We start from the raw sequence: 10,927 nt of genomic DNA, 5'->3' as shown, positions 1-10,927 counted from the left end.
TTTTAATGATCTTATCTTTTCTCTCTTATATTTTATATCTTTTAGTATGTTTGCTTTTCTTCCTAGGGAGATTTAATCAATTTTATCTTCTAATCTTTCTATTGAGGTTTTTATTTCTGCTGTCATGATTTTTTTTTTTTTGAGAGGTGGTCTTGCTGTGTTATCCAGGCTGGTCTTGAACTCCTGGGCTCAAGACATCCTGCCATCTCAGCCCCGAGTAGCTGGGTTTACAGGCATGGGCCACTGTGCCTGGCTTATGCTGTCATTATTTTATTTTCCAAGGCATTATTGTTGCTGTTACTGTTCTCTGAATGTTCTTTCTATAGCTTCTTATTCTTGTTTAATGGATACAGTATCTTCTCATGTCTCTGAGGATATTAACGATAATCTTTTTGGTGCCTTCTTCTCTTTGTATAACTTGTTTCTCTAAGTTACTTTTTCTGATCATTTTGTCTCTCACTTCTGTGTTAGAAAATTTCCTGGATGTCTGGTAATCTTTGGTCATGATTAAGGTTGAGGGATGAGGGCTCACAGGTTGGGTTTGCTACAGTAGGGGATCTAACCAGATTGTTTTTGGAGAACCCCTACGTCAGAATCTTTAGATTTTTCCTCTTAGTCTGGTAAAATGCCCAGCATAGAATCTTCTGGTCTCTATCCTGGAAGCAAAGGCCTGCTCCTTCCACTTTGGGAGACCCTTCTGGGAGAAGGCTGAGGGTTTCTGTATTCAGCATTCAGTATGACTTGGTCGCTTACTCCCCTCGTTTTCAGCATTTTCAGTCTGGCATATCTGTTCACAACTGGAAGTTTCCCCATTCCAGATACCTTCTATCTTACCTTCTTCAGAGGAAAATCCTCCACACTCCTGGGATATGAGAAAGACTATTGGCCAGTGATTTGGAGTTATGGAAGAGGTCTAGGGACCTAACTGTATTTCAGCTCAGTCCCTACTTTAACACTGTCTCCTGCAGTTCTGGAGGTACCTTGGAATGCCAGTTTCTGTGCCTTCTGAGAGCCTTGCAATGTAAATCAAGTTGGCTCTCGGTTTTCCCCACTGCCAGTTTGGGATGTCTTTTTGCTCGGGGCTGGTAAGTCAGTAGCTGCATGACTGCCTGCCAGCCTGTCTCAAAAATGCTGCTGCTCTTGTCCCCTTTCCTGGTCTTTGCATCCTTGTAGGTTTATCTCTTGATTTGAAAATCTCTTTACTGAAGTTTTAGTGGGGTTTTGGGAGGGAGTGAAATGAGATATATGCATTCGATCACCATCATAACCCAGAACCCTTACTTTCCTTTTCAATATATTTAAAAAATTATTCCTGGGAATAATCCTACTGGGTCATGGAGGATTGCTATCCTAAGGTACTGGGATATGTTTATTTCTGTCTTTCCCCTTAGAAGTCTTTAAGTGAACATAATTAGCAGGAAATAGGCGTTTCTATGATGAGGATTCAAAGAAAATGTCTCCAGTAGGATAACTTTTATTAAGTATATGAGAGAAAATTAGAGGCTGAATCCCAGTTTGCAGCCTCCAGGCAGCCCCTAATGGACTTGGGGATGGGGGCAGGGTATGATAAGCCCTGGGGGTGCAATGCTTTGTTAAGTGACCTGGAATAAATTCCAGACATTACCGTTGATGACCCTGAGAGTAGCTCAGTTGGTGGCCTGATTTGATTTTACATAAATTGGCAGGGATCTGTGATAAGGAAAATGCCTTGCTGAAATGCAACCCATTGCCTGTGTGGACCCCAGAAACATTCATTCATTATTCACTTATCAAATAGTCATGGAGCATGTCATGGGCAAAGTGCTAAGCTAGTTCTCAATAAGCGAGACAGAATCTGCCCTAGGCAAATCTTTAGGCAATACCACCACTGCACCTTACCCCCACACATCCCTCACAACCTTCAAAAGAGGAGATATAGATGGAAAAGGAATTCAGGGTCATAAACAAGGCTATAACATGGTGACAATAATTTTTCTGTCTCTGTGGCTTTTGATGATGAAGTAAGGTGACTTTTTTTTTTTTTATGAGACAGGGTCTCACTCTGTCACCCAGGCTGGAGTGCAGTGGCGCGATCTCAGCTCACTGCAACCTCCACCTCCTGGGATCAAGCAATTCTCCTGCCTCAGCCTCCTGAGTACAGGTGCGCATCACCACACTGGCTAATTTTTGCATTTTTAGTAGAGATGGGGTTTCACCATGTTGGCTAGGCTGGTCTTGAACTCCCGACCTTGTGATCCACCTGCGTCAGCCTCCCAAAGTGATGGGATTACAGGTGTGAGCCACCTCACCCGGCCTGTAAGGAGACTCTTATAAAGCATCCACCATTGTGCTTGGCACACAGTTGGATGTTTAGATTTTGAGGGAAACTTTTAAATGGTGCAGAGAGCCAGAAGTGTTTCATGTTCTGTTACTTTAAAATTACCAGCATTGTCAGAAGAAAACGTGAAGGGATTTAGAGACTCAAAACCACATAAATGTATCAGTACTGCTTAAATTAGTCACTACTGTAGCTTAATAAGTCCGGGAAGTATCCATAGTGACTGCTCAGTTTTCTTGGTCATCTTCAACATGCGTCAGCTTTTGCCTGGGTTCTCTTACTTTCTGTGAGGGTATACGCTCTTTCTTCTTTGTTTTTCCTTTTGAGACAGGGTCTTGCTCCATTGCCCAGGCTGGAGTGTAGTAGCATGATCACAGCTCATGGCCACCTCCACCTCCCAGACTCAAGAGATCCTCCAGTCTCAGACTCCCAAGTAGCTGGGACTACAGTTGTCCGCCACCGTACCCCATCACACCCAGCTAATTTATTTATTTATTTGTTTATTTTCTTTCTTTCTTCCTTTCTTTCCTGCTGGCTTGCTGTTTGTTTCATGTTTTACTATGTTGCCCAGGCTGTTCTTGAACTCCTGGGCCCAAGTGACCATACTGCCTCAGCCTGTAATTCCAAAATGCTGGAATTACAGGTGTGAACCGCTGAGCTCAACCTTTGACTTTATTGTTCTCCCACACCTCTTACTAGAAACAAGTTGTAATCCACCTCTCACAAGCAGCTTAGCTCATAATTCTTTCTGGCAGACATTTCTGAAGCAGTATTTTTGAGAGATCAGTTTTAGCAAAAAGACAAGTCACACAGGGATTGGCATTTGGCAGTTCACCTAAGTGTTGGAGGCACTGCTGTGTAGCAGTGCAACTGTTGAAAGCCACCAGGTTGTGGAGAGGGCCGGCAGGGAGACGGTTCAAGTTTCTACCAGACTGTGCAATCTTGGGTAAATTCGGTAATTTTCGGAGTCTTCATTTAACTACCTGCAAAGTGGAGACATACACAGGGGTGCGCTGAGGACTCACAAGATAAATGAAGTAGTAATGCCCATTGTACTTCTACTTAGCAAACAGAGGGGCTCTTATCGCCCGGAGTGCCATCCTGGGGCAGGCTGCCATGTGTGCGAGTGTGTGCGCGCGTGCGCTCCGACCTGCGAGTGTGTTTCCTGGGCAAGGCGCGCTTGTGGATGTGTGTGCTGGGCCGCCCTGGGAGTGTGTGACCGCCCTCGCCAGGCTCACAGCGAGGCGCCCGGCGAGGCTGATTGGCAGCGCTGGGTGAATGAGCGCGCGTGGGGGCGCCGGGCACCGAGGTGGCCGCGGCTCCGCGCGGCTGTGCGCGCCTGCCTGCCTGCCCGGGTGTGGGGGCACAGCTGGGTGGGAGAAGGAAGAGGAGGAGGAGGAGGAGGGAGGGCGCGGGAGCGAGGGAGCGAGGGCGGACGGGAGGGAGGGCTGTCAGAGCCGGCTGCCGCGGAGCCCCGGCGCGGGCTGCTTCGCCGGGGAGCGAGGCTCGGAGCCAGGAGGCGGCGCCGCGGGGAGGGAGCGCCGAGTGCAGAGCGCGGGGCCGGGCCGCCCGCCTGGTGAGAGCGCTGCGGGCCGCGGGCCGGGCAGGGGGCGGGCCGGGGGCAGCGGGGCGGCGAGGCTGCGGTCTCTGGACTAGGCGAAGGGGCGCCGGGGTCTGGGGGTCCGGATCTTCAGTCGGGGCGGTGGACACAGCAGAGGGAAGCGGAGAGACACCGCGGAGCGTTGCTCAGCTGGGCGCCAGGGCCGCCACTACCGCCCCTTTTCGGGGGCTCGGCGAGGAGACCTGCCTACGGGAAGGACCCTGGGGAGCAGGTCTGCAGGTCCGGGCTGGGGGCGTGTGTGCGTGCGCCCGCGCGTGTGTGCATGTGTGCCTGCGAGGGGTGGTGGGCGTGTACGAGTGTAGGGGTATGGCGGTGTGTGGCGTGTGTCTGTAGTATGTGAGTGTGTTCATAGGAGGTGTGCATCTCTGTACAGTACATGCCGTGTGTGTGTGTGTGTGTGTGTGTGTGTGAGAGAGAGAGAGAGAGAGAGAGAGAGAGAGAGACAGGGGAGGCTGGGGGCTCACAGAGCTTGGGTCTGAACCCATGCAGGAAGAAGAGGGACTCGGCAGGAAGGGGTGTGTGTGTGTGTGTGTGTGTGTGTGTGCAGGGGCAGGGGTGTGTGAAGGGTGAGTGTGTCACGGGTGCTAGGTGTGGCTATGTGTGTGATGTAACGGTGCCGGGTGCACGTGTGTCCCTGGCTCACCCTCCCTTCCCCCACCAGATGTGTGCGCATGGAGGAGAGAGTTCTGGGGAGGGGGTAGGAGTCTGCCACAGCTGCTGTTCACCCAGCTAGGCTGCCTGGCCTTCTCCAGGAAGCCAGAGATCACCAAGCTGCCCCTCCCCCGAATACCTCTAGGGTCCAAGGGAAGGAGCAGGCTCAGCCCCAGGAAAGACGGGAGGGAAGGTGCTTTTGCCGGACCTGGAATAGTGCTTCTCTGGCCAGAGCCTGGACAGCCTTCTGACTGGGCAAGATCAGTCCAGGCCTCACTCCTCAGCACTGGCTTCACCCCTCCCGGGGGCCCTATGCTCCCTGGGGTCTGAGAGTGAGAGCACCAGCACTTCAGGCTGGGGCAGGAGATAGGGGTTGGAATAGGTCAAGACATTGGAAGGGCTTGCTTGTTCACAGATATATGCCCAGAAGGGTGCTTGGTATACTGTAAGCCTTCATAAATACTTGAGGATCAACAGAGGGAAGGAAGGGAGGAATCCAGGTCTGGAAGCCCAAGTCCATCCCTTTTGCTACTAGTTAAGGATGAGGGCCACTGGTTGTGATCAGACCCCAGATTCTGCATGAGCAGGTGGGGAAGGAGGAACCCCAAGGCAGGAATTTGTTTTGGGGCCTGAAGATACAGGAAAAGCTGGCAAGAAGAGCCAGAGCCATGGGCGACACACTTTGCATCCTGCCACACTACCTGCTTCTCTGAGATCAGAATCCTCTCTGGGGCATCTGATCCTGGGAAAGGGAAGAGGGCAGCCACAGCCAGGGCTCACAGGGCCTCTCCTCTCTCCAGGACCTTCCAGATCAAAAGGTGCTGAAGAACTGAGCCCCTGCCCACCAAGGCCACCTGAAGCCAGGTGGGGCCATGGCTGGGTATGGCTGTCTAGGGCTGGGGCTGTTCTGCTGTGTCCTGCTTGCTGCTCCCGTGGGTCCCCAGCCCGCCTCCTCCGTCCCAGGTGCCCCTGTCACCACTTTGACCCCCCCACCTCAAAGTGAGGCCTCTATGCTGTCTCTCAACCTGGGACTTAACTTCAAATTCCATCTTCGGGGACCTGCTGTCTGGGGGAGTCATGTCACAGAGACCCAGCCACTCTCTCTTGGGCCAGGCCAGGAACCAGGGGAAGAAGTGGCCAGTGGGCTGAGGACTGACCCTCTTTGGGAACTGCTGGTGGGCTCTGCAGGGAACTCTCCTTCAGAGTGGGGCTCTGCCGAAGGCGGCTCAAAGCCCCGGGCCTCCTCCCTGCTTCCGGAGTCTACATCCTGGCGCTCTGGGCCCAGTGACTGGCCCACTGCTCCCTATCAGCCCCAGAGGAGCACTGTGACCTGGGACACTGCTCTGACAGCAACAGCACTTCCATCCAGTGCTCCCAGGCCCCACCAGAGCCAGCTGGAACTGAAGTTTGACATGGCGCTGAGAGCAGGTGCAGCTCCCACGCTGGGGCATCGAACACTGCCCCTGCTGCCCAGCCTGCGGGCCAGCCTGGCAGAGATTGCTGGGCGCCTGGGACCCTTTGGTGAGTACCTACCCCATCCCAAGGAGAGCCCCTGCGGGTAGGAGGCACCCCTGGCAGGCAGGAGGCAGCTTCAGCCTGGGCTTCTTTTGCAGGATTCTTTGGCACTACTCTGTCCCCACTCCGGAACTTCTCTGGCCTGAGTTCCCCAGGTGAAACTACATCCCCAAGCACTGCCTCTGGAGTTTCAGGTTCTTTGGGTGAGTTTATTTAAATGCAATAAACAATCATGGAACACCTCTACGTGCCAAGCGCTGTGCTAGGGGCCTAACAAGTACCTTTATTTTTCTACTTTCTTGCAATGCTTTTTCCAGGCCCTAGGATATGGGCTGCTACTTCTGTGGAAGGAGTATTCTTTTTGCCATACTGAATCTGGTTTGCTCTTTGTAGCTTAGCTTATGGTGTACATGAGCTTAGCATGTGGCTACAATTCTTGGGTCAGTGACTTCCTTAGAACAAGCTCTGGAGAAGGACATAATCTTCTCCAAATTCCCAGAGGCAGGGCTTCTGGTAGGGTGGCACTTGAGCCCCATGTGCTCCCTTTGCAGGGTTCCTTGGTACCACTGTGTCCCCATACTCCCTGGCGAGGAAGCTCTCCAGCCCAAGTCCTCTGGACCCAGCTGCTTCCCTAAGTTTTGCCTCGATTGCAACAACATCACTAGGTAAGTATCCAATTCATTTGAACGTAACAGTTATTTATTGAGCACTTACTACATGCTAGTCACTCATCAGTGTTCTGGGACCCTTTCATTTCATTGTCATCATAATCATAATCACCATTCTCTTCATCATCACCGTGGAGAAATATATGAGTGGTCGGAGAACAAATGTTGCTAGAGAAAGTCCCACACAGAGTTAAGCAATGGTTCTCTGAGAGTTTTGCAATGGCAGCCAGAGCAGGATGTAGACAGATGTATCGGAGACAAGCAGACACAGAAACTTCTTCGTGATTTCCTCAGCCCGGCACTAACCGCACCCTCCACTCCAGTCTGCCTGACCTGACTCAACCCTGGGGCTCCTTCCTTTGCTGTCTGATCTGACATGACATGCTGTCAGATATGGGCAGAGCTGGGCATCTCATTGGGAAGATACTGAAGAGGAGACCTTGAGCAGGGAGGTGCCACCTTCGTTCAAGGGAGCCTTTCAGAACATGCGCACAGACAAGCTGGTGGTACAGAGGAAAGACCACAGACTCGGGAATCTTGACACCTGGCTTTGAATCCCAATTTTTTTTTTTTGAGACAGAGTCTCACTCTTTTGCCAGGCACCAGGCTGGAGTGCAGTGGCGCGATCTCGGCTCATTGCAACTTTCACCTCCTGGCTTCAAGCAATTCTCCTGCCTCAGCCTCCTGAGTAGCTGGGACTAGAGGTGTGCGCCACTGCACCCAGCTAATTTTTGTTTTTTAGTAGGGATGGGGTTTCACTGTGTTAGCCAGGATGGTCTCGATCTCTTGACCTTGTGATCCACCCGCCTTGGCCTCCCAAAGTGCTGGGATTACAGGTGTGAGGCACCACACCTGGCATGAATCCCAATTTATTTATTTACTGGCTAAGTAACTTTGGGCACGTTATTTAACCTCTCCAAACCTAAATGTTCTCATAGACCCAGGGTTTAATAATAGTACTTGCTAGTTATTACAAAGCTCTTAGCATGATGCTGGGCACAAAGTAGTGGCTCATTAAATAGTAGCTATTAACCTTGCTTTTGTCACCCACTGCAACCCAAATCCACTTCCAGACCCTATCCCTCAGAAAACTCAGCCTTGGCCCCAGGCAGTGGTGGGACAACAACCCACAGAACATGGGCACAGGTGCTGGAGAAGAGGCTCTGGTGGATGAGGCCGGGGCGTCCTGCAGAGGGACTGAGGGACTTTCAGACCCAGTTTTGCTCTGCAAAGGGTTTACTGGGGCTGTGAAACCTCTCAGACATCCCACACTAGGATCAGCAGTGAAAACCACTGGTCTCCCTAGCTTCTTCCAGCTCCAGACTTAACCCAGGACCTGATTCTCTGGCTCACTCCAGCCACAGTCACTGCACTCCCTTGGATGGTGGGTGAGGGGCCTGTTATGCCCCTGTCCAGCCCAGCATGCAGAGGGGCAGGATCTGCCCGGCGGTGGAGAGCAGGTTCTGTGCCTCCGGGGAAGGATGCTGGCTGGCAGTCTGTCGGCCTTGGTGACAGCGCTGGGCAGGCAGGTTTAATGAGTCTGGACAGTATCAGAGACAGTGCAGCCGGGCAGGCTGGCGGCCCCACCTCATTCCCCCTCCTCCCTGGTGGCTACAGGAACCCAGCCTCTGATACCAGACCTCTGGATAAACCCAGGAAAGCTACAGGCCTCCTGGAGAGAATGCCATGGGCCTTGCTCTAACCAGCACTGTGTGTGTGTGTGTGTGTATGTGTGTCTAGTTGTATCAAGCAGTTACCATACAAAGGGAGTGTCTCTGTGTATCCTCTAGGATCTTTCTAATCTAGGTGCAATTAACCTTTGACTCCTAGTCCCTTCTTGCATTAGGTCCCCTTCACCTTGGACAGAGCCTGTATTTGGCCCATACATACCAGAATAGCTATCCAGTTAATCAGTGTGTGGCTTTCCTACCAGTGAATCAGTGCCTACTTCCCTTAGTCCACAGAGGGTTCTGCTTCACTCCCTGACCACCCTGGCAGGTGTCAGTTCTGATTGGCTGGCACCTGTGCCAACTCAGTTGCTAAATATTTTGAGTGTCACCCCTACAAAGTATAACCACCTTCTATGATCCTGGAGGTGGGGGTGGGGGGAGGGTTGGGGCTAGGCCACTAAACGGGCTGTAGCTTCTAGCATCCAGAGTGGAGACATGGTTCCCAGCCCTTTGATCTGGGCAGCTGGTGGACAATCAGGCCTGACTTTTCCATGAATCAAACTATCCCCTCCCCCAACCCCTCCCTAGCCAGTTCCTGCCTCACCAGTTACTCACATTGATATCCCCTCTCCTCCCTCACCACTGAGGTTAAGAGGGCCCACAGGACCAGAAAGGGACCTCCCAGTAGAGGAGGCTTACTCAGAAGAGGGATCCTGGGAAGGGAGGACCAGAGATCACTGTCTTCTGGGCTCTTCTGGGTAAAACTGAAGGCTCTTTCTAAAGAAGCCTCAAATGGGGAGATGGGAGAGGAGATCAAGTGGACCCTTCAAAGGCAGAAGCCAGGTTTTTTTTTCCACCTGTCCCCATTCACACCTGGACCAGTGTGGGGCACGCAGAGCATGCTCTGATCCCTGGGATCAGTGTTCCTAATTCAGAACTCCTTCTTTTTCTTTTTCCTTCTTTTCTTTTTTGAGATGGAGTTTACTCTGCAGCCAGGCTGGAGTGCTGTGGCACAATTTTGGCTCACTGCAACCTCCGCCTCTTGGGTCCTGGTTCAAGCAATTCTCCTGCCTCAGTCTCCCAAGTAGCTGGGATTACAGGAATGCGCCACCATACCCAGCTAATTTTTTAAAAATATATATTTTTAGTAGAGACGGGGTTTCACCATGTAGGTCAGGCTGGTCTTGAACTCCTGACCTCGTGATCCGCCCTCCTCAGCCTCCCAAAGTGCTGGGATTACAGGTGTGAGCCACCACGCCCAGTTATTCAGAACTCTTTCTATGACACTTGAGCCATCCCTGTACTTTGCCTATTACCTGGGCTTTATTCCTTCTCTGGATTCTTATAAATGTTGAAATTTGCTGTAGTTGCCATAGAGCTTGGGGATAGATGTGAGAGAGAAGGTTTGCTGTGGCTCATAGGTGATAAGTAAAGATGGAAGAGGGTGAATTGGAGCCAATCTCTGACAGCTGCACTTATCTATACAGTGAGCAAAGAGGGTGTGGTGAGGAATGACAGGCTCGGGCAGACTTCGGGCTCCCAGGGCATATCTCCCTGCCTCTCTGCAGAGCCCACAGAGGCCAAAGAGAGACGGAGCCAACCCAATCACTTTTCAGAGGAAGTGGGTTGGGCAAGGGCATCTGAAGGGACCAAAGAATGAGGAGTGAGGGAGTGTGTGCATTTGACCCTTCCGTTGCCAGACCCAGGCCACCTGATCAGCAAGCTCTCCATTGCCAGCTAAGTAGTTTCTCATTTAATTGATGGCCGGCGTCTTTATTAGTGCTAAGGGGTGGGTAGGTCATCAGAAAGGTATTATTTAAACAGAGTTCATAAGGCGAGACAATGTGTTGATGTTCACTATTTGACTAAATGTCTTTCTAAGCAAGTTTAGAACTTTGAAAGGCTTTGAAAACAGCTGAGTCAAGAACTGGTTTGAGACGAGGTGTAGTCACACTGACATACACACAAGCTGATGATTGATCAATGATGAACATTAGCTGATGATCATGGTAACGGCACAATCTTGATTGAAGGATCGTTATGCATCAGGTTCTCCAAAGAGTTTTACAACATTATCCTGTTTCTCCTCACAACAGCCCTATGCAGTAGGTACTTTTACTCATTTCAGATTTGAGGGTGTGATGGAATGGGAACCAGGGTGCCTGCTGCCACTTGCAGTTGGGAGTGAACGGTGTATGTTTAATGTTTCGGGTGCTTCCTTTCTGCCCTCCCAGTTGTCCAATTCCATCTTCCCTTTCTTTCTCTCAGAGCCACCTCTCAGCCCCCTCGCTCCTTCTTTTTCCTTGTTCTCAGAACTGTTAGGTTTTTGTTTGCCATTTATGCATTTATTATTATTATTATAATTATTATTTTTTGAGACGGAGTTTCACTCTTGTTACCCAGGCTGGAGTGCAATGGCGCGATCTCGGCTCACCGCAACCTCCGCCTCCTGGGTTCAGGCAATTCTCCCGCCCCAGCCTCCTGA

At 51.3% G+C, this 10,927-nt stretch overlaps 1 protein-coding gene across 2 annotated transcripts in view; it reads left to right on the top strand.

Annotated features, from left to right (window-relative positions):
• The first annotated feature begins 3,770 nt into the window (after positions 1-3,770).
• The window catches only part of PRRT4 (proline rich transmembrane protein 4), an 11,973-nt gene continuing 4,816 nt past the window's right edge, over positions 3,771-10,927 (top strand). Inside the window, exons 1-4 of one of the 2 annotated variants that reach the window (XM_037746054.1) lie at positions 3,771-3,893; positions 5,390-6,110; positions 6,203-6,307; positions 6,656-6,769. In XM_037746054.1, coding sequence (XP_037601982.1) covers positions 5,462-6,110; positions 6,203-6,307; positions 6,656-6,769 — 868 coding nt within the window. In that variant the 5' untranslated portion in view covers positions 3,771-3,893; positions 5,390-5,461. Of the gene's footprint in view, positions 4,150-5,389; positions 6,111-6,202; positions 6,308-6,655; positions 6,770-10,927 lie in introns of both variants that reach the window. The other variant, XM_017549494.1, reaches the window with a different exon arrangement.

This window comes from Cebus imitator, unplaced genomic scaffold, assembly GCF_001604975.1.
Source record: "Cebus imitator isolate Cc_AM_T3 unplaced genomic scaffold, Cebus_imitator-1.0 Scaffold219, whole genome shotgun sequence".
NCBI classification, from domain to species: Eukaryota; Metazoa; Chordata; class Mammalia; order Primates; family Cebidae; genus Cebus; species Cebus imitator.
The sequence above is the reverse complement of the archived record's forward strand: the minus strand, read 5'-3'. Positions and strand labels throughout refer to the sequence as shown.